The sequence below is a fragment of the Rhinolophus hipposideros genome, assembly GCF_964194185.1.
Source record: "Rhinolophus hipposideros genome assembly, chromosome: 7".
In the NCBI taxonomy this organism is placed as follows: Eukaryota; Metazoa; Chordata; class Mammalia; order Chiroptera; family Rhinolophidae; genus Rhinolophus; species Rhinolophus hipposideros.
Window position 1 is genome coordinate 63,533,968 of NC_138053.1, and position 24,165 is coordinate 63,558,132.

The window sequence follows — 24,165 nt, forward strand, 5'->3', positions numbered from 1 at the left end:
AATAAGGCAGGAAATTGAGTGAAACCAGTTTTTCCTCTAATCTTATGTGGGGGGGGGGGGCGGGAATGTATCATATGGTAAGCCCATATGAATCCAATCTGTTTGGTTTATTCATTCTCGAGGTGACATTCAGACTCCCGAAACTGTATCAGAATCCTAGTCGATGTTTCAACTCAACCATACAGACTAGAAATGTGGTAAAGTATGTGATAACATGCGGCATAAAAAAAAGAAAGAAAAAAAAAGGGTCCTGATTGGAGTAGCATCACGTATCTTTTCCTCTCTTCAGACACCTATGGCTATTTACTACCTTTCAACTCACTCTCAGCAAAGGCGTATTTTTGTCTTCTCCATAGAATCAGAAAAGAGAAAAAGACTTAGTGTCTTCAAAATAAAAATTTCAGAGATGTGAAATACAGTACGGGGAATATAATTAATAATGTTGTACAGATCATGTAGGGTGCCATGGGTATTGGGCTTATCAGGGGGATCACTTCATAGATTGTGTAGATGCCCGACCACTGTGCTATACACCTGAAGCTGATGTAGATTAGTATTGAATGTCAACAGTAATTAAATATTGTGTGTATGTATATGTATTTGTGTGTGTGCGTGCATATATATATATATATATATATATATATATATGCACACACACAAATAGACACGGGTTGTGGAGTACAGCACAGAGAATATAGTCAATGAGATTGTAACAGCTGTATACGATGTCAGAGAGGTAGTAGATTTGGGGGGATTATCACTTGGTAAGGGGTGTAAATGTCTAATATTATGTTGTTTGGTACACCTGAAACTAATATTTAAAAAAATAAATAAATGAATATATTTTTTAATTGCCTCCTCTAGGAAGGCTCCCCCTCACCCCAAAACCAAGTTAGGTGCCTCTGTTCTGTGTGTGCTATTGCAGCCCTTATCACAGTGCTATACTAGGATCGTTTGTTATCATGTCTTTCCTATTGACCAGGCTGTGAGTTTCTTAAGAACAGTAACTTATCTATTTATCTCTGCATGTCCAACATCTTATCCAATGTTTACTAGATAATACATGTTCAATAAATATTTGTGAAATGGATCAGTGGCTTTCCATTAGTAGAATGAATTGGGCATGTTTTCTTAGAAGAGAATCTGAAACACACACAGGAAAAATTGGGACAACTTTGCTTGAGGTCAAAGTACTTTGACAGGGACCACCTTTGAAACTTCATCCATTTGGGTCACTTTTGTGTTCTTTATGAAATAAGAATATCAATTCTCAGATCCTATCAAAGGAGGTCTAGTTACCAAGGAACAAGACAAATTGGTGTAAACTTGACTTTCTTATAACAGAGTCCCAAAGCATAGATCCTAAGGATAATATTATGTTTAAATGTCTCAGTAGTTTCCAAATACTGATATGCATGATGTAATATGATCATTATGAGTCAAAGAAAGGAACGGGATTTCTAAGTTTTCAGGGTACTTAGTACTCCTTAACAAAATATTTTCTTTATGTACAGTCTCTTAACAATTATTTCCTGATCTTATTTCCCAAGGAAACATTAGATTTAAGATGTTTATTCTGCAAAGGAAAATTTATGATATTTTATTTTCATTACAAATGTAACAAGTAGAACACATTTATCCTTTGTGGCCAGGGAATGAAAGAGCCCTGTGTGTGGAAAGAAGCAAAGTCCCCAAAATATGAAAATCGTGTGTTGGGGAACTTGAAGTCAGTGTATAAGGCAAGCACAGAATCTACTGCCTTTCTCTTCTTTAGTGAAACTTGTTTCCTGTCTGTTATGAAAGTAGGGCAGCCTGTGGACATTTCTACAATTGAAAGGCTCCTTACTCTTAGAAGTTAGACTGTATTTTGAAAGGCTAGCAAAAAGCTAGTGCCTAAAAGAAAATTAAGCGAGGAAAGGGAGATCACCACTAATGAATGTAGTAATTCATGGGTTACTTACTCTCCATTAAATATATTTTTAAAGTTATTTGATAAACACATAAAAGCAGATGGTTTATTGATATTTTAGAGAGGAAAAAAACTCTAGTTAAAAAGAGAACCATACTGAATTAACAAATCACCATATTGTGTGGGATATTGGAAATTCGCTGCCAATAGATTTATGGTTCATTGTAATAAAATACTGGGGCATGGGTACTCTATAGGATGTGATGGTACACTCAACTTTAGCAGGATTGGCATTGGTGCTGCATGGTTTATTTTAAGAGCTGTGTACTCTACCTAGCACAAAGTGGACCAATTGGAGCTTGGCTAGGACTTTCTGATGGCAGCCCACAGAGCTCACCTGAAAGAGAAAAAGAATGGGACTGTCACCTATGTAAATAAGCCTACCAATTAATTTTAAAAATAAGAAACCTTTCTAATACATTTTAGCATAATATGGTATTATGAAGGGGGCCTGAAATATAGCATATTTGGGGATCTTAAGGCTGGACTTTTATTTCTTTTTAGACGTCTGTCCCTCTCCTTCTTTCTCTCTCTCCCTCTATCCCCGTCTCCCTTCTTCTCCCTCTCCCCACTTCTCTTTCCTTCTCCCCTCCCCTTTTCTCCTAGTGGGTACCAAGAGAAAACACATATTTTTCTCATGTTTCTTTATTAATGGAAACAACAACAAAACAACAAAACAGTTGAATTCTGATGATAATCCATGTCAAATTTTTCATTTAAATAGCCGCTTCCTTGGAGTTATCTTGGAATTAGGTTCTTATTTCATCACCTTCCTTTTTGTATTTCTGAATGATAGTCATCAATTCAAAATTAGGATTTCAAATTCATACTAAAGATTGGTACTATCCTATTCTCATTTTTGTAAAACTTCCTTTTTATTGCCCATACTGCCGCTCCTGCCAAATAAACTTATTATCTTAATTTTATATTTTTAAGACAATAATTGAAATTGGCTGCTCAGAGGTTGATACTCTGTGTGTCAGAATAACTTGAGGCATAGAATGATTTATTGGTGGTTTCAATCACATATATCCGTCAATTTATTGGTGGTTTCAATCACATATATCCATTTTATAGCCTTCCATGCATAACAGATAACTTTTTAACCTGACCCCGGACAAGACCCTGGCCCCAGCCCTGGCCCATCTCTAAAAATTACTAGCATAATTACTGGTTGACACTTAGACTCATATCTTAAAGTTTGGTATTCCAAAGGAAAATTTCCAAGGCATTATAATGAGGGCATTTAATTAAGAGCTCATGTTGACTCAGGAATATTATGAACAGCATTGATCCATAGTGTAGCTAATAAATTCATTATACTGCAAATTATGATTTGTTAGTACATTGGCCCATAAGTGTGAAACCTGTCTCAACAAGAATGTTGAAAGAGGCAAGGCAGTGAAACTTTCATCTCCACTGGGAATGAACTAACTTACCAAATCTGGGCCATCACTCATAGTAAATGTGTTCAGAACAAATCATACATCTTCCACAGTTCATTGTACTCATCAGCAGTTTTGAAGTCAATAGTCCGAAGTAGTCCCTTTTCGTCTGTGGCTTAGGCAGTATGCCTCAGCTATAATCTTCAAGCATGTATTCTCAGCTAGTTATACTCCATGGTTGAACTCCAGTTTCGACCAAATCTTAAAGGATAAAAGGGTGGCCTCATTTATAAGGAAGACATTACATTATGCCTTTGAAATTGTTGTCTTAAAAATCAAATCATTGTCTAAAAAGTCTCTTAGAATCATTTAGAGCATGACTGCGTGAAGACAGAATTTCTCACTTGTGAGTGCTAACACTCATTATGGAGGTAAAAAAATACGTTAAGTGTCGTGTGTGTGTGTGCATGCGTGTGAAGTGTGTATACTTGGGGGAGGCGGGAAAGAGTGCTCAAACGTGAAATGATTATTCATGGTCACTGTTCTGATTGCCTTTTTGAAAATATGTTTTATTTGGAAATAATTTCAAATTTAATGGTAAACTCCAAAGAGCACATGCGTATTCCTCACCCTGATCCACCCGTTGTCAACATTCTGCCTCATGTGCTCTATTACTTTCTCTTTGTGTACACACACACACACACACACACACACAATTATTCTCTGAACCACCTGAGAAAATGCTACACACATCATGGCTTTCTCTCCTCAACTACATACCTCCCAAGTGCAAGGACACTTTTCTATTAACTACAATATAGTCTCAAACATCTGATTTCCTTTCACTATTTCAGCATGACTTATTTATACCTTTTTACCTACAATTCTAAGCCAGAGACTAACACTGGTAGAAGAAATAGTTCAACTATCTAACAAAAGTGGTATCACTAACATTTTGAATTTTGTAAATAAACGTGTCATGACAATATATGGGAAATGACTAAATGCTGGTTTTAGTGAGAATAGATGGGTTAATACAAATATGATTTCCCTTAATTAATAAATCTGGTTTTTAGTGATGCAGCTTATCAATGTCATTATAGTTAGCTAGTGTTCATTAGGACAGACAGAACATTTTATCTTCATGTGTGTTTGATCGTATTTTTCGCTTTGTGATCAGATAACCCTAGATTTTGAAAGGTGGAAGTATTTTCTAGCTCTGGCAATGCTGAATGGGTTCTGGAGATAATCATCCCCTCACTGAGAATGTGGTAGGTCTCTTCCCAAATGGTTCTTATAACCATTTTTATTTCCTATCTTATTTTTTTTTTTAAAGCAGGGACTGCTGTGAACAAACAGAAGTGAGATTTATGCTTCATAATCTATAGAGTTAATTTTGATAACACATTTCTGACAGTTGCAATTTTTTCCCAAAGGGAGCTTGAGCATACATATCACTCCACATCCAGGTATATCTAACAATATGCCCACATGTTGGGAGATCTAAGTGAGAAGGATATTGCGTCAGGGATTTAGAATGTGTAGCAACTCTCTGTAGGAGGAGGCTGTGGCACGAGAGCAATTTATGAAAAACAGGTCCCTTAGTAACTGGTGGACAATACAGAGTCACAGTCCTGCAAAATCATCTAGGAGGCTGTGTGTATATCCAGTGACAAGAGGTGGGCCTCAAGTGTGTACAGATAAGTTCACTACCTCAGGCAGACTCTTCACATATTCATTCAACAGATTTATATTGAGGGGCGCTGCTGGGGATTTGGTAGGAAGATGGCCATGTTCTGTAACCTCCTGCAGCCTGACGCATAAACTGTTTTGCTTTAAAATATTGTACGTTCAGAAGTATTTGTACTCTGACTATATGACCACAGTATGTCATCCTATAAAACTTTCAGACATAACTTGGATCCACTAACATTCACTTTTAAAGCTGTTGGATTTGCAGGAGGAGAAAACATTGACTTTAAGTGACAAATCATAGAAAGAAATAATTTTGAAAAGACCCTCCAGCTTTTAATGATTTAACAAGAGAATTGTGCTTGGAGACTATTGAGTCAGAAAAAATGTATAAACATTTATGTGTTCAAGTGTATAAATGAGTGATGGAGGTGGGCTGGGGGAAGGAGAACCTCCGGAAATGACAGTGTTGTTCTTCGTGGCAGGGAAACCACTTTTTGGGTCATCTCAATGGCTTCCAGACTGGAGTGACTTCTAAATCCAACTGGGAAGACAAATATCTGAGTCCTCTGAGAAGCTCCCGGGTCATACTGTAGGGTTGTGTTTTGCATATTTTCTAGAAATCATTTTCAGATAGTTGTGGAAGTTCTTAACTAGCAATCTGTTACTACAGAGTATCTTTGAATTATAAGCTAGAAACCATACATTCAATATCAAAATTTCAGCCTGGTCTAGGTTAACATGCTCCTTTTTGACAAGACTAAACTATGGTCTTAGATCATACTCCTTTCTGATGAGACTAAGTTATGGTCCTAGATCACAGGTAATTACTAGGAGTTTCGTTATTGGTGTTTGTATTAATTGAGGTTGTGTTTGATGTTGAATACAGAGATTTAAAACAGAAGTGGCTTAAAGAAAATAAATGTTTTCTTTCTCTATCATGTTGAAATCTGAAAGTAGGCAGTCTAGATCTAATGTGGCAACATCATTCCATAAAGTCTTCAAAGATGTGTTCCTTCCATTTGGAAGCTGTTCTGTGTGCCCTCTATGCTTAAATTCAACTCATGGTCCAATACGGCTGCTCCAGCTCCAGCCATCAACTTCATATTCTAGCCAGTAGGAAAAAGTAAAGAATGAAGAAGAACAGATAAAAAATATATGACAGATGTCTTTTAATGTGAGTTCCTAAAACTTCCACAGGACACTTCTCCCAACCCATTCACCAGAACTTAGTTATGTGGTAACACCTGGCTACAAACTCATAGGAATCTGGGAATTTTCTCTATTTTGAGCAGTCATATGCTTAGGTAAAACTTGAGATTATGCTACAACTGTTGAAGAAAGCACAAATATTAGGGGACAGCTAGCAGTCTCTACCACAATGTTGCTTATTAATAACGATACATATCTTTCAAATATTTGACCATCAGTCTGCTGCACTGTATGTGCAGATTTATAGCATGATCTTTTACAGTATGAGCTTCATAGCTGCAGTGTTCAGGAAAGTTGTGTGTGGTTTGCTAGAATATTTTACCTGCCCTGGGTAAGGGCCTAAAAATTAAATGTTCCAAACTAATGACTAATTAATTTTAATGGTATTTTAATGGCAGTGGATTCCCTTGCCTCAAAGCTTGCATGTCCACCTAGAATTAGGGAAAGGAGAAACTGGTAGCACAAAATAAAAGTACTTAAGTTCTTAATACTGTCTGATGCTCTTCATGTTCTTACTCACTCAGACCCTCATCTAAGTTTGAATCACTGGTACATTTTGAACCTACGGTAGAGAGAGTCCTAAAGTCTCACATGAGAATTACTCTGCTTGTTCTAACAAGATTGTGTCCCCGTAGGCATGCCAAAATTTGATAGTTACAAATAGGGAGATCTGAAAGGAGAGGAGCAGAGGAGGTAATTTACTTTAACTCTACTACATTGTCTTAGATTAAGGTAGACAATGGTTACCATTTTGCTGACATGAGGCAGACATGTCACAAAATAGGGAGAGTGAGCAATCACAGAGTGGATTTAATTTCCAATGGGGTTTATGAAAGCACCAAAACACAACGCAGCCAAATGTTCCTAAAAGTATGAAGTAATCTGATTTGTTCCATCATTACAAGAATTTAAGCCAAGTGCAATTACCTTCCAGTAGTAAAAAGAACCCATTAAAATGTCATTGTTATTGACTGAAATGAGCTTTCTGATTACCTTGACCAGCCACATTTTACATTTGTCTGTTCATTTATTCCAAAACACATTAGAGGGCCTTAACTGATTTTGACAAAATAAGCTACATTATAAAGGTGCAGTTTAACCTGAGAAGTTTAAGTCTAATTACTAGATGAGAGTTTTCAAATGGTCATGTCTTCTAGATGTCAGTAAATTCTGGGGTGTAATTATTAGGGAGTCTTTGTTTCTTAGTGTTCATTAGATGTCCAAGATGACAGGATAGACTTAAATTTAGAGAACTGATTTTGTTGTTGTTGTTCCACCGAGAGAGGTGTCTTTTCTTTCAGAAGTGGGCTCCAGAATGCAGTGATTGAGAGTGGTGCCCTCATAGAAGAGAGCCTGGGCACAGTGTAGTACCCAGAATTCCAAGGGAGGTGGGGTTGGGCAGCTAAATGATGGAGAAACTCTCCCATGAGTAGAATGTCCATATGATTTATCATCCCAACCAGCACAATTTTGAGAGGAAAAGGCAATGTTATTCATAATTATACTGGGTTACACTCATAAGCCTGGTAAATTCCAGGTCAATAGGATGCATGGACTCTACATAAGGAATAGATATCTAAACAAATAAATGTAATAGTGATTTTAGGTACCCAGAGAATAAATGCTTCCGTAGGACACTGGCAGGTGAAAAATGCAGAGTGTCCCTCTACCAGGGCTTTTTCTCCCCAGCACAAAAGTCATTCTAAATCATGGGATATTTCAGAGTGTGAGGTTTATAGGCCCATTAACCACATTAATATCCCTCTAAGTCTAGTTATTGATTCTCAGATGTATTAGAAGCTCTGGAAACATCACAGAGAAGTAGCCTTAAAAAAGGGAAAGCTCCATGCTATTCAGTTCGAGTTAATTCAACAGACATTTATTGGATGTCTGGTATGTGACAGCCAGTGTTTAGCACCAGAGATTGAAAAATGAATTTGATATGGTTACAACCCTGGAGAAATTGAGTCTAGTAGGAAACAAATCATTGTGATAGATTGTTTAGTGATTTAATTACTTGAAGAGTTAACTTCAGACTTGGCTCTCACGCATCAAACGTAGTATTTGCCAGTATCTATCTTTGGAGGGAATGCCTGCTGGGTGGTAACCTGGATTTTCCCAATCCCCTACTAATGCTAAAAACCATAGCAAAATAAACAGGGTGAACAGGCTGTTTTAGTGAGGCTCATGTAACTCACAGGTCCTTATTTTCCAGGCTGCTAATTTATTTTTTTTCCACCCGGAAAGCCCTTCCCTACCATCTGAGCTATTCTGGCCAAATCAACAGAGACAAGCTACAGAGACTTAGGATGTCTGGGTTTAAAAGTTTTGCTTGTTTAATTAGATAAATAATTTGAGAAAACTTTCCAGGATCACTATACCTAATCATATTGATAAAGGCTGGAAAGACACTCTTAGTTGACCAGTAGATAACAGAATCTGGGAGAAGAGTGAAGCATTGGGGTAAGCTGGGACTAATTCAGAAAACCCGAACATACTCTGTATCTGCATTTATAATTCATCATCATCATCATTTTTGAACACTTACTATTTTCCAGGCACTGCTTTACATGCATAACTGTATGATGTAGGTACTGCTTCCCCTTACTAAAAATTAGAAAACAGGCTTAGATAAGTTAATTAGTTCATATGAGAGTCTCAGGTTAGTCAGCAGCAAAGGTCAGGTGTGGAAACAAGGACTACCTTCCTCTAAAAGCAATTCTCTTGAATTTTCTCTCTTTGGCCCAGCATAACCCAGCATATAATCCACTCAGGGATGAAGAGGAACAGGGATTCATTTTTTGTCACTAAATAAAGGAATTGCTGGGGCAGAGGGTGTCAAGAGCTGGTGTAGAAGCTTTACTCAGGTAGAACACTTTCCTCCAGGGTCCAAACTGGTTAAATTCAAGTGCCGGTCTCACCCTGAAGAAAAGCATGTTAACACTGCTTACTTGCCCTGATTAATTTATTTCTAAATACTCATTGCCCCACAGAGAACAAGACTCTGAGGCCATAGGGCCCAACTGTTGGTAGGCAGAGGGAGAAGAAAGTGGAAAATTCAAGATGCAAAATTTAATCAAGTTCTCAAAGAACTGGATTTTCTTCACCCACATGCCTCGCAGCCCCAGTTTTTCTCCTGTATCTTCCACAATTGCCTTTTTAATTGTCCTTTTTGAATAAACATTATCTTCTTGATGTTCTCAGCTTCCAGTTGGTTGGTTGTCTATACTTTTAAAGACTCATGCCTACTTTGCCCCAGTGGTTGGAGCTCTCTGCCTCCTTTTCTGCCTCACTCTTAGGCTTCCACTGCAGAAAATTTGGAGAGTTGAAGGAAAAGACTGTTTTGTCTCTGTGGTGCCTGAGGCCTACTGCGCGAGCTGATTTTTGCCCCATCAGAACCACCACACCCACACTTTCTGTTGTTCTCACATTATTCCCTAAATCCCAGACAAGTTTGCAAACTCTGATCATGAGTTTTCAGGTGGAAGAGAGCACAGATATCCTCTCTGGGGGAAGCCTGGCTGGATCCTCAGCTTTCCTTGCCTGCATATGCTTCTATCATAGCACACAAGAATTTCATTTGAAATCACTGGAATTGCCCATTTGTTGATCAGTACCTCTAGCTTTTGGGTTCCCTGAAGCCAGAGATCTTCTGAACACAGCTCTTCAATTGAGCAATTCATACAGTGGCAGATTACCCCCCAGCAGGTGTTCAGCAAATATTTGTTAGGTAGTTAATTGACCCAAAGTTTAAGGATGAATCATGTAACAATGTCTGTGGAAAGGACTCACCTCCTGGTAAAATCAAAACAGAGAAAGTATATGGATTGCTTCCAACTCTAGAATCCATCATCTTTAATCTCCTCCTGAGTGACCCCCTCGCTGAGTGATCTCAAGATAATTCCATTCGTCTTTCCTACTGTTCTTATGGAGAGCTTGTCATCTGCTCTATGCAGAGTATCCTTTGAAGGAACTTTTGCACGAAGGAAATAACCTATGAAAGGCAGAAATAGATTAGATGGAAAGAAAGAGAGAAGACTGGATGAGCATGTGACAAATATGACCAAATATGTAGAGATGAGACTCAAGGAGGCAACTTGCTGAGAGGTGGGGGTATGTAGGTGGAGTCAACCAGCTGGAATGGTGAGGACAGATGGGTCCAGTGAGATAGATTTTAGAGGCGCTCTAAGGAGTCTAACTGAAGTTTGGATGCAACCTATAGGCATTAAAACTTCAGAATATGGTCTTGCGTGAGAAGAGAGGTTGTTATTATTATACAAGAGGTGCTTTGGGAACATAAAGTTATGTAGGAGAGGTTGAAAGAGGAAAAGACCCCTAGAAATAAAGAAAATAGCTAGGTTTTCCAGGAAAAATTTTGTAAGGGTTTAAGAGCTAAAAAGGAAAATGAGGGCCAAATGGAAAAAAAAAATTTTTTCCTAATCATTTGCCAATAAAAGTGTCAGGATGTATGGCAGCCTTTGGGAAACAGTGCTCCGTATTTGGTTGGGTCATTAGTAATTGTTAGGTCATTAGTGTCAGATATTTTTGGTCAGGCCAAGTTCCTTACAGCACATTTCATAGAGGTCCAGTTGGTCCATGGACAGCTGAGATCATTTGGCCAAAGCTATTCCTGAGTAACTGTTGGAACCAGGAAAGGAATCTCTGTCTTTTGACTCCAAATCAAAGAGTCTTTCAGTGACCCCACATTAGCATTCCAGATTCCAGAAACACTTAATTTCTCTACCTTGAAATTATAAGGTCCTTTTGGGCTTGTCTAAAACGCTGCTGTCAAGAAGGTTTCTGTCACTTGTGCTAAGGACTATTTATATTAGAGGTTGCAAACTGACCACTAAGGGTCATTAACATCTTTGTTTGGTCCTTAAAAATGTTTAACTCATTTCAATTAGTTGTCAAAATTTTAAAAACATAAATTTTGCATTTAAAAATCCAAATATTGAGACTTTTTTGAAAAAGCTGCAGTTCTGGCAACAGCTGGCCAGCATTCCCACATGTGTCCTCTGAAGTCCCCATCTACCACCCCTGCAGGTCCCCACCAACCACAACTACAGGCACTTTAGTAGGTGACCCCTGCTTTATGTGTTCAACTGGTAAGCATCTAATGCCCTGAGGAAACTCACACATGTAGGGAGAAATGATTTACCAAATAATCTGCCTATAAACAGCTCAAATCTTAAAGATCCCTGTGTTCTACTTAGTTCTCCCTTGCAGTAGAAAAATAGGAGAGATTTTATTACAGAGTGGGAGGAAAGGAGAAAAGGGATAGAAAACTAACATTTATCAAACTAGGTGATTCCTTATCTCAGTTTTTCAAACTTACTGGTAGATTGCAAAATCAATTTAGAGGGTCACAATCAAGATTTTCAAAATAAATAGAATATAAAACATCAGAGTGAATCATACATGGTAAGGACAAATATTATTTCATGTAAGTTCCGTTTCAGTTCTTTATCTGTATATATTAGATCAAATATGCGTGTGTATACTGTTTCAATTATATATAGATTTCCTTTGTATTGTATATATATTTTTGTTGTTGTTGATTTCACTTAAATTTAAATGCATAGTTTGTTAAACGTAGACTATAAACAAAGTTTCCCAAGACTGTTATATATAAATACACAGGAGTTGCTTTTAATAAGAGTTCACTCTCCCTACCTTTTAAAATAAGTACGGCTATCAAAACATTCCTGTACTTTACACATTTTTATAATAGGAATCAGCACCCACACTTCTTCAAAAATGAGCACAGTTAACAATAGTATTCATTGCACCTCCTACTTTAAACAAGTATACTGGTCATAGTATAAAATATATGTCTTACTGTGACTCCCTATCAAAAAAGTTTGAAAGCTGTTGCTCCATCACATTTATTATACCCCCAAAATTCTGTATGGCTAGAGTCTGGGCCTTCAAAAGAAAATGGCAGTCTCCACAGGAGTTGAAGTGTGTCATAATTTCTGCTTGTTGAAAGATCTCGAAGAATGCCAAAAAGGAATGATCTGGTTAGCTGGGGCTTTGACCCCATGAAGAAAGGACATTTTTAAGGTGCACATCTGTGATCCTCAGGTCACCAAGGACAAGTTATGAAGACAAAATGTGAAGACTGAAATTAGAATGTAGGACCTAAAATATTCAGAAGCCTCTCCATTCATTAGATTTGCAACAAAAATTTATGTGAAGAAAAGTAATTCCAGTGAAATAGTGGATGCAGTGAGTATAGTGGTATTAACAAAATGGCAAAATTAATAAAACTTAGAAGTTGTACTTCAAGAGTTAAAGCATGTAGTGCTGTTTTAAAATATATATATAAAGTCACCAGAAAAACACAGTACAACCATTAATTTTAGTGGATCTCACTTGTCTTAAATTAAAAACCTGCTCATATTAGTGCCAAATGATCTCAATGAAAAATGTTCACACATTAAGTAATTCTAGGTAGTAAATATGCCCTGGAGATTTATAAAAATATAATACTTGTACAGCCATTATGTATTCAGACAATGGGAAGAAAAATGCTACGCAGTTGTTGGTTTTTTTTATTTGTTTTTTGTTTTTTTCCTCTTATCAAGGAGCTACAGTTTAAGCATAAACCTGGAATACTCAAAATTTGGGTTTACAAGATCAGGGCATGGCAAGTGTCCAGATTTCTGTGGAATAATATGTTTTCAAAAGCTAATCTTCAGAATGAAATTAAACATTAATGGCATGCTTTTGAATCTTGCTTCATAAAACAACTGCAGTTTAAATTGTTTAGAGTAGCAGGTACAACAAATCCTGTTGCTACTGGTGTTAATTTTCAGAGATATGGGTGTTGACTCCTACTGGTATCGAAATTACGTACAGAATTGTGTTGGCAGTTTTGTGTTTTAGAAGAGATAGGGAGGAGATGAATGGCTATTAAAATCAGCTGTTAGGTGCTGCAGGTAACAAATTTGATAAACACGAGTATTTATAATTTTTTTAAAAATGCATTTAAGTGAAACCAAACAAAATAATGAAGTAGGCATATGGGTATGTGGTTTTTAATTAAATTTAGTCTTAAAATTAAAATAAAGTATGGAGTATGTCCTGGGAGGGCAACCTTCTTGACATGTATTTTTACCCCTATTTATAAAAGAGAAAACTGAGGTACAGAGAAGTTAAATAATTCACCCTAATTTGCCACATAATTTCTAAGTTAGAGAGCCAGCATTTGAGCCTAGGTCTCTGTTCCCAATGTCATGCTCATAACTATCATAGTAGGCCACTAAAGTGGATACCTATAGAACCCTGCCCATTGCTATTCATCTAGACTACTGCGATGGATTCTTCATCTCCCTCCTTCTCTCCTGTTTATTTTATCCTCCTGGGCTACCAGTGCACTTCTCCAATTCCAACAATACCCATTAGCTCAAGGCCACACATTTAAGTATTCAATTCTATTTCCCTTCTCCCTCCAACGAGACTACTCCATCTAGGCTGTTACTGCCCACACATGTAACCCTTATCCAATCTCCAGACATTTCTTCTACCTGAAAAGAATGCCAGCTAACTCCTCCTCCCACAGCCACTCAAACCACACTTTGTCGTCAAAGACGTACATCCAAGTTTACCTTCTTCTTGTAACCCTGTATACTTAACTACAGTCCGTACCCCGCCTCCTTCTGAACTACAATAGCACTCCCAAGGTGAATGATTTCTATGCCACCTTACACTGTTTCTAGGCAGCAGCTGGTCATGTGTCTGATCTTCTCAGCAGGATATTATAAGTTTCTTCCCAGGTCCAGGGCTGACTGGACTCTTTCATGTTCTTGTATTTCACAGCAACCAGAACATCAGAGAGGCTCAAAAATGTGTATATATTTTTTTGACTGCTCTCTTCTCTTTCTGGGGACAAGAAAAAGAGAAAGAGGAAGGAAGGGAAGGAGAAACATTACTCTGACCATTTCTCAACAGTACACAAAGACTTGAGGAGGGAAAATCAGATGTCCTTGGTGGGAATGTTGAATATATGGGACCCTACAGAACTCATGTATAGTGTTTGTTTTTGCACTTACTTGACATGGTAAAGGACAAAGTTTTACAAAGTATGCTTTAAGAGATGATAGTTGTATTAAAAACAATTCTATGTCAAATAAGTTTAGCTGATCCTTATAAAATAACATTAAACAGGTCTCTTTGCTATAGAAACTTCTAGATTTTGCTAGGTTCACGTCTATTACAAATCACTGCAAACAGACTACATAGTCAACATTTCCCAAATTTGTTTGACCACAGAATTCTTTTGGTAAGGAGAATCTTGTAGGAATAATGTTCATATGAACATTCTTTGGGAAATGTTGGAATAATCCTCCCAGCAACCTAGCAGTAAGTGGTTCTCTTTCATTAACCAATGACATATTGTAAATATTTATTATACATACTGACTCTGCATGATTTGATATGGTCTTGTGCAGGCTATTCTAAATCTTAGATTTTTCACTCATATTCAGCCTAGAACTGGTTAATAATTGTGGGTTGATGGTGATGATCGGAAAATAGTAATTAGGACGGAGAACCTATGAGAGAGGAGGGAATGTCTCATGTATTAAATGCCTTATTGCAGATTAATTTATTTAAACAACCTTATAAGAAGGTGTTTTCCAACTAGCCATGGGACATGTTTGTTCTCTGTCTCAAATGTCACATCCCACTGTTCTCCTAGTTAACTCTTCAGTTCATCCTTGGAGACTCAGGGCTGACATTCATTCTTTCAGACAGCTGTCTCAGATCTCTCCTAAGCTGTGGTAGTGGCAATTTTCCTGTCCCCCTTCTCTGCCTTGTGCTTACCTATATCTACTACCCTGTTTTAGTGGATGAGCTAGATACATACTGTTTTATACTTGTCTTCCTTGTTGGACTGTGAGCTTCTTGAAACCCAACATTATTTCTTCCCCTTTGGTATACTCAGCACCGAGCACATGGCCAGTGTTCAATATATATTTTAATTAACTTTAAAAGAAGATCCTCATAACCAATAATGAAAATGAAAACTCTTTGAGAGTAGGCAGGAACTTTCAACTACTTTGCTCATTGCTAAATCTCTATTATTTAGTGCAGTGCCTGGAAAAGTATCTATTAGGGGAGCAATGTGAGATTATTGAACTCGTGGTCTCTCACTGAAACTAAAATAAGTCACAAGGTTCTTGTTATTATCCCCTATTCAGAGGTGAGGAAATTAAGGCTTAAGAAAGAGCAGGTGATTTGCCAGGGATGATGGTTTGTATGTAGTGGAATAGACATTGGAACCTCCTTCTGCTCTTCCAATTTCAGTCAAGGGATAACATTGCTTACAGTCAGACACATGTCATATGGGGACTCCAACGCAGATTGTCTGATTACATTTGGCTCAAACTCCAACTCTTTGGACAAAAGCCCTGCCTACTTTTAAACTTAGTTAAAAGGCTTTCTCCTCTTTCTTTGACTCTCCTCTTCAGTGTCAACTGAGGCTGACATTTTACTTTGGGCGGATCCAGCTTCTGAGCTCAGTCTTTTACTGGAATAAAATGAAACAAAACAAATCTTTTTATCTTAGCATTTCATGCCTTCAGTAACTTTATTAAAGATCAGGTAGAGAGGAAGATTTATAGGGTGGAATTACCCTGCAGACCAAGTGTATCCTTTTTGACACACACACACACACACACACACAATCACACACTCACGCACATCTGAAGCAACCAGAATATTTTTCCCCTTTTCTATGTAGAAGAGAGCACAGATTAGTTCCATCCCAACCAGGACTCCTTAAAGTTTCACCTATAATAAGTAGCCTTATTAAACACTTTCTTGCGTGCAGGCTTTCCCTGAAAGATATTCTGGTGGAAACAGTTTTGGTGAATATAGTATGATTAAAATTTCAGTGACTAGAAAACTGCGATTTTTAAGACCAAGAAGTCTCTCCCCTCACAAGTCACATTGGGCAGTCGTTTTCTGTTCATGCCTGACATATCCTGTGAACATATGCCTGTGTAGAATTTTAATACTGAGGTTGTCTTAGATAAGAATAACCATCAGAGAAGCAAATGTTCTATAAATTATTAATTTTGTTCTGCCAATAATATGGCCAAAGGTAACGGTCTCACTGACTTCAGCCTTGCCTCCTTCAATCTCATTTAGTATTACAGAGCCCTAGAATTTTCCATCTACATAAAATGAGATCCCATATCACACAGCACTTTGATTCACTCAGTGGTTCCTATTCATAAAGGTTCAGTCCAAAATCCTTCCCTGCAGATGCCTGACAAGACTCCCATGTCCAGTACCTGTGGATTTACCTCTTTTGCACTGAGCAAGGCCTTGTTCATGGTAGTTCCTTTCTCTTCATACACATGCACACATATCTTACTGAATATAGGCCCATATGTTTGCTCATGTTGTTTTCTCTTAAAAATCCTTCTCACTCTCTTTACTTACCTCCTATTTCATTCTTTGAGACTCAGCCTTCTCCCACTCTCCCTGTGTCCCAGTCTGATTTAAATAGCCCTCTTTTATTCTCCCATGTGCTTCCTTCTTTCAGATTTCTTTCTACAGTATAACACACTGAAGTTTGCTCCACTACTGGACCCTTGGAAAGGGTCATCTTGTTTTTGCAGACTTTAATAAAGTACATTGACACATAGTTGGTGCTAAATGTTTGTTGAAACACTGGGGGCGCTGGAAATTACTGAAATCCAATCTTGTATTTATTTCATTTTAAAATTCTACCAGCGCCTTAGGCAGAGCATGAGGTGAAAAAAAAATTGTAGATAGAAGATAAAAGGGGAAAAAAAAAAAAACTCACAAAATTACGTACATCTTCCCTTTGGAGGTTTTTTGAAGTGCTAAGTGAAATTTTATATATTTCATAAGATTTTAAAATACTTCAAAACAAGAACTTTGATGCCAGAAATACACTTGGAAATGAGAGCAGCTTGCCACTGGCAAGCTCTGCTTAAACCTGTTACATGTACACATTGAAAGTGAATCCAACTCCTTCATGTATTTCCCATCAGATAAAATGCATGGAGGGAAAAAAGATAAGTCAGCAAAACTTAGAGCTAACCTGCACCAATCTTTTACTATAATGAACTCAGGCAGTGAGTACCTCAAAGCAATACATGGTGAAATAGAAGTCATTCTTCTCTAGTTCTGCCTACTTTAGACACCATCAACTCCATTCTTAGGCACAAAATAGACATTTTGATGGGAATTAAGAGAGGAGATGCTGGAATGGGTTAGGAAGATATATAAGTATTTGTTCTTAGGAGCTATTTAGTGGAGTGTTTTTTTTTTTTCTTAATTTTAAGAAAAATCTAAACTGTTATAGTTTATGTTTTGAGTGTAAGGAAATGGTGTTCATAGTAAGCAATGCTTTTTTTTTTTTTTCCCCTACCTGTTTTCTTCATTTACACCAATACGCCTATCTAGGAATTATGACAAACTTATACAGACCTTGAATCATTCAAGTGCTGGCAAAGAAACCAACATCCACACAGTTCCACTTCATGTCGAGTGTGGATGCTTTTACCTCAATGGTCAACATCACTGTAAGTTGTGGGTAAGAGTAATTGGCTGAACATTTCACAAGAAAACGACCTCAACCTCTAGCTAACTGCTGTGGCTCTGAGGCAATTACTTTTTTTTTCCTTCTCAAAGGGAAGCTGCTGCTTCAGCATCTTCTGGAGCCCCTGGCACCATTTCAGGCCATGTGTCAGGGGAACTCTTGATCGCATCACGATGACGGAAGCCAAGTGCTGGTCTGCAGGAATTGAGAACTGTTTGTTCACACAAGATCCTGAGCAGAACCTCGGGTGTTGCATAGTTTAAGGGGGCCTTGAAGAAAGCCAAGGCTGCTATAGGAGGGGACTTCCAGAAGTTCAAGCTATTTCTCCATTGCTCTTCTATAGCGTTCTCCTAGCTTTTATGGCATCTATCCAAAGTTGTTGCTTGGATGCTTTTCTCCCTGGAGGTCCTCGATGGAACAAGATTTTGGACAGTGAAATAGAAGAGTGTTCATATACTTTCAAGTAGTGCCACTGTGAATACTACTCTCTGGGGAGAAAAATATTTTATTAATGAATACAGTTTGTGTTCTTGGTAAAATCCAAAATTAAGCAAGCTCACTGTTTGTGTCCTGCTAGCTGTAGATGACATTTATAATAGGTGTGTTGCTTCGTGTGGTGATTCAATTTCCTGTAGGATAGTTGGCAGCTCCACATTTAGGCTTTTGTAATAGGGATGAAAAGTTCAGTTCCTCAATGTCTTAGAACATTTGGGGTTAAAATTCCTAAAACTAAGTTTAATAATGATCCTGAAAAACTGTGGTTAGCCATATTGCCTATAAACTTAGGAATTTGGAAAAAGTAGTATTAGCTCTGTGCTAATATCAACAATAATTCTTTATTTGAGCAACAGTTTTATAGAACAAACTGTTCTTTCCTCTACTGTTAGTAATTATTTTCTTACTTATTGGTAACATGTAAATGTGTTCTGGTCATTTTTTTCCCCATTCTTCAGATTTATATAGTGCCTGCAGAAGATAGAGAACTTAAAATACCTGTACATATCACATTATGATTGCACACAAATGTTGGTTGTCCAAAACAGCTTATCTATGATTTGGACATAAAATAGATCTTCTGAAATAAGTTGTCCTCTCATCCCTGTACTGCCTTTTTAAAGAGCAAGTCCTGTATTTAAGTGCGTAATGTCTCGAAGTGTTGGAACTTTCCTGAATTACATTTCTATTACAATTAAAAATTAAACACTGAAATATAATGTGTGGTGTCACCTCCTGCTAGGTCCAAAGCCTATATTTCTGAAAGGCTGTAAGAAGTTGGTGAAAATGGGAGGGAATTATTTATATGGGAGCTCAGACTTTGGAAGAGTTGGAGTACAGGGGAGAAGAACATGGAAAGCCAAGACTTTAGAGGTGTGGAGAGAGAATTCCTGGCTTTGGGATGTTACCAGTGACTGGAAAGATGACTGTGAAAAAATCCTAGAACAATGCTTTTGCATCTCTAACTCACTGGATGTGCTATGGACAAATGACCCAAAATAGGTTAATTTCCTCTTCAAATTTCCTACATCCCTATTTTATACAGTAGAGGGATGAAAAATCAAAAGCAAAACAAAATCATATAGCAGATGTGCTACCATCCCAACTAGGTAAGGTGATGGAAAATATTAAGTACATTAAAAATGTGTTATGGTCATAGGCTTAACTACTTTTTTATGATCTTAAGGCTATGGAATTACAAGGAACTTTCTACATCATGTTTCTGTGTAATGTTTCAATTTTTGTAACAAGCATGTCATATGTTTATATTCTTATAATCAGGGAAAAGGCTATACAGATAAAATATTTTATAGTTAGTATTTAAAATTATCTTTGAGGTTGTTCCTTTGGTTAGGGAAAAAAACTCCAGTTGTAACACTTTATAACTCACTTGGCAAGGTTTAAGCAGTTTTTTGTTCACCTCAACTATGTATTTACAGAGATTGGTGTAGAAAAAAAAATATATATATATAAATGAAAGAGGCAAATTTTAACCTAGAGTTATCAAAATGAGTAGCAGCAGGTCAAGAATCCTTGCTAGTAATGAGCCACGTGGCACATGTAACAAATACTTTGAAAGTTATTCTAACTTTACAAATTTTACATAAAAACTTATCTGGAAAATCCCAGGTATTCAGTCGGTGAAATTCTTTGTTGTGCCACTGATCATTCCTGGAGCCTAAATTTCAAGGGCAGAATTTCTCATCTAGTACCTGTAGATTCCAAGAGAAAGAAAAGTGATCTCAATAACTTCATGTAAGCTTTTCAGTGTATCCTTTCTAATTGAAAATAACAAAAGTTTTAAAAGATAAACTCTTGGGAGTTTTGATTTTTTTTTTCCTCCCCTCTGAGAGGTTTGCTTTTCTGCATGCTAATGTAGTGAAGTTCTTCTCCCAATTGATCTGTTCTTGGAGGATGCCTGTGGTCTCCAGGGTCAGCTTTTGTAAATAGAACCAGCTTTCATAGGAAGTCTTTGGATATGGTCTTTTCATTTTCTCACGTTTGTAGTTTATTCTGCACGTGGTGGGTAGAAACACCCTTCCAGACTTTTTCCCTTGGCATCACAAGACCATCCTGGTCTCTGATTTGCAATTCCACAGACGCCTGGAGCACTTAGGAGTATGCAGGGTATAGGTAAATTGCCCATATCCTGTGGTGCATTCACATTGCTGTTTCTTTAAGATATCTCTTAGGCAATTCTGAAGGTGAAATTACAGCATAGTTTCAAATCTGTGAATTCCAAAGCGTTCCGACCCACCACATTGCATGTGTTGTTTGCTTGCTTATGTCCGCCCCAAAATTTAGAGTCTGGTACTTAGCAGGAACTGGGCTAAGTCCTGAAAGAGTCTGGTCTTCATAGAAATGCTTTCATTCCCACAACCACTTTCTGCTCTTGAAGTACGTAAATCTTAAACCCTCAGAAAGGAAGCCTCAGGAACCTTAAAACCCAAACCCTCAGAAACGGTTGCGCGGGATCTAAATAACCTTGTTTGTGTCGCCCCTCCTGCTGTCCCGCGAAACCTCCCAGAAAGCAGCCGGTGGTGGAGAAGACTAGGTTTTGGCCATCGGGGTGACCGGGATGCGCGGCGGATCGGCGGGGCGCTCGGGGCCCCCGCGGGGCAGGTGCGCGCGGGTCCCGCCTGAGCCCCGCGGCCCGCGCGACCCCGGGCGGCGGGCAGGCGGCGGAGCTCCACGCCGGGTTTTCCGCCGCTCCCCTCGCGCAGACCCGCCGCAGCCCCACAGTCACACTCGCTCGCGCCCGCGCCCGTGCGGCTCCGCTTCCCGGCGGGCGGCGCTGGGTGCGCGGAGGGAAGCCACCGCGAGGCGGCGGACCGGCCGGGACACGGGCTGCGGGGACGGACCGGGCGCGGGCGTGGGGGGGACGGGCTTTGACCATTCGGCATCTTCTTGTAATAAAGGCAGTGGGGAGGGGCCGGGCACCCCAAGGGCCGAGAGGGGCGTGAGGGGGAGTGTTCCCGGAAAGCGGCGGCGATGGAGACGCGCTGCGCCCGCCGCCCGCGGAGTTGAGAAAGAAAACAGGAAACGTGGTGGCCGCACACCCGGCCGCAGCTGATTCCTTCGCTTCGAGTCGGAGTCTGGCGGGCGGGGCGGGCACGAGGACGCGGCTCGGGGCCGGTCACCGGGGGCAGCCGACCGTGGACCACACGCTCCCCCCGCGGGGCGGGCACCGAGGCGCACGCGCCACCCCCTCGCCATCCTCCAGGACTACAACTGCGGCCCGCAGCGCCGCTTCCCAGTCGTGTCGCGGCGGTGCGGACCCTGTCTCCGTACCCAAGTTGGCTCGCGGCACTTTGCGCGCCCTCCCGGGACCCTGAACTGAGACGCCAAGCTGGAGAGACCGCGCTCACTTCCCGAGGCCGGCTGCCCCGCGCGCAGAGCCTCGGCCCCCCTCTTGGCGCCCGGCTCGGCAATATGAAGGAGCAGCCCTCATGTGCGGGCGCCGGGCATCCGAGCATGGCGGGGTATGGCAGCATGGTCCCCTTTGAACTCGCTGGCGGCCTCGGGAGACGCTTGAGAACTCAGTCCCCCTTTCCCTATCTCTTCGCAGAGGAGGCCTACCAGAAACTGGCCAGCGAGACCCTGGAGGAGCTGGACTGGTGTCTGGACCAGCTAGAGACCCTGCAGACCAGGCACTCCGTCAGTGAGATGGCCTCCAACAAGGTAAGCCCCAGCTCTGCTCTCACGGACGCCCCTAAACCGCTCATTCCCACCCCGGAGAAGCCACCGGTCCCGGTGGCCCGGAGAAAGAGAGATGTATCACACTGCATATTGGCGGTTCTGCTCCCTCTGAGGAAGGTTCCTCATTCTGTGTCTTCCTCACTCTTCCATTCACTCTAGATAAAGTGAACATTTTGCAAAGGCAACTTTGGCATAGTTTGATTGCAGTACCCCCAGGATAGAGTGCGTGTCTTCTGTGGGGGGGGGGGGAGACTCCTAAGTGACACTGTGCCCTTGCAGCAGAAACCCAGTCGGGTCCATTGGCATCGCGTGTTTAAGGCTATTCTTGGGATTCCCAGTTGGAAATAAGAGTTGCTGGACGTCAATGCAATCTCTTGGATGACACCACCTATAATACTTAACCTGAACTTGGAGCCTTAACCCTATTTTTCTAGGTGTCAGGGTACCCTGTAAAAACTGAGCCTTTGTATTTTTACTTGGCCACGGGGAGCGTCAACCAAGTTAGAAAATTCATTGTAATGTTTACCTTTGTTTCTTTGAATCTTGGAGAAAACGTCCAGTTTTCTAGAGTCATTTAGTTACGGTGATGCTTCAATGGGATATTTATGCCAAAGTGCTGGTCTTGGTGGTTAATGGAGTGTGGGGGGCTGAGAAGTAACCTTCAGCCTGACACAGTCTTACAGCAAGGTAGAGTTGTCTGTTCTGGTGTATTTTTGGGGATTCCTGTTTTTTGTCTCTAGTTGTGTAAGGAAATAATTGGGGTTATGTATGCATTTTATGACTACTGGCTGAGGGAATAGGAAAAGGAAGCATGCACATGCTGGATGCAAATGGCTGAGGGATCAGCCAGCAAGGACTGGTAACTTTGTGTGACCAGTAGTAACAGTTGCCTCTTAAAGACATTTAATTTTTGGCTACCTATTTACCAAGTCAGGAAGGGAATACATTTTACTGTTTATGTGCACCTATTTTTCAATGTGTGGTGCTTTTTTTCCCCCCCTTTGCTTACTGTACTTTTTATCCTACTTGGTTTTTTCCACCCAGTTTTAAAAAATACCATAGTATGTCAGCCACTTTTCTTATTTGTTAACAGTGCTTGTATAAACAGTAGTGTTTATAAGTGAAATGTCACCTTCAAATAAAATAAGAGACTTTCCAGTTATTGTCTGCTGACACTACCCTACCCATAAGTACACTGACCTACCCATATGCACACCGGGGATTAAACACGAACTTTTTTCTTTCTGTTTTTTTTTGTTTGTTTTTTGTCATTTGGGCCTCATTTCTAAATTTGGTATAGCCCCTCATCACAATGATTGATTACTGCTCTCCTACTCCCTGCTGTGGCATTAGGTACCATTGTTCTTATCTGTCTAACAAATTCTTATTTCATTGATTAATATTATAAAATACAAATCATTCTTTCATAATTTGATTCATAATAGCGGTAGACTCCAGTGTCCTACATGCTGAATGGGACCATTCTGTAGGGGGCCTCAGTTCTTAATTCTCTTCCCTGGGTAATTCTGTGTAGTAAAAAGAAGAGCAGAATCTGAAGGCACTTAATGAGATGTGCAAGCATTTGCTTATGTTTTCACTATGATGTGTCTATACTTGTTCGGCCCTATGAACCTGAGCAGCTACCCTTTCCCCTCAAGTCCAAATTATTAATGATGAGATCTGTCTTTTAATTTAAAAATTAAAATGAAATCTAATACTGTATTATAAATGACAACTGTCAAGTAAATTAATTTATCTGCATTTTAAGATAAAATGTAAAACTTCAGCAGGTCACAATAATTGCTCAAAATGATTCCTTTCTTTTAAAGGTACCACTTAAGACGGGTTTTTCTGTTTGTTTTTTGTTTTGTTTTTCTGAATCTTCATTGTGAAGTCCCCTAAATTAGACTTGGAGTTAATTCACAGGTTTAGTATGGGTGGTGGTTTTACTTGGTTGAAGCGAAATCTGGGTTAAGTGAGAAAAGACTTTTTCAAAATGTAGTCATTCTAGCAGTGTTCTTATGTCTTGTGGTTGAAAGATTACTGACAGGACACTTATTTTTAACATTAAAAAAATTTAACTCAACTGAAGCTGTTGCTTAAACTTTTAATGTCTAAGCCATTCATTT

The 24,165-nt window shown here is 39.4% G+C and overlaps 1 protein-coding gene across 11 annotated transcripts in view; it reads left to right on the plus strand.

The window, feature by feature from the left end:
• PDE4D (phosphodiesterase 4D) overlaps positions 1–24,165 on the plus strand; it is a 1,186,109-nt gene that overhangs the window by 1,114,194 nt on the left and 47,750 nt on the right. For 10 of the 11 annotated variants that reach the window (XM_081054416.1, XM_081054412.1, XM_081054418.1 and 7 more), the window contains one exon: positions 21,906–22,018. In XM_081054416.1, the coding sequence (XP_080910542.1) occupies positions 21,906–22,018 (113 nt within the window). Of the gene's footprint in view, positions 1–21,179; positions 21,820–21,905; positions 22,019–24,165 lie in introns of those variants that run through there. The other variant, XM_081054415.1, reaches the window with a different exon arrangement.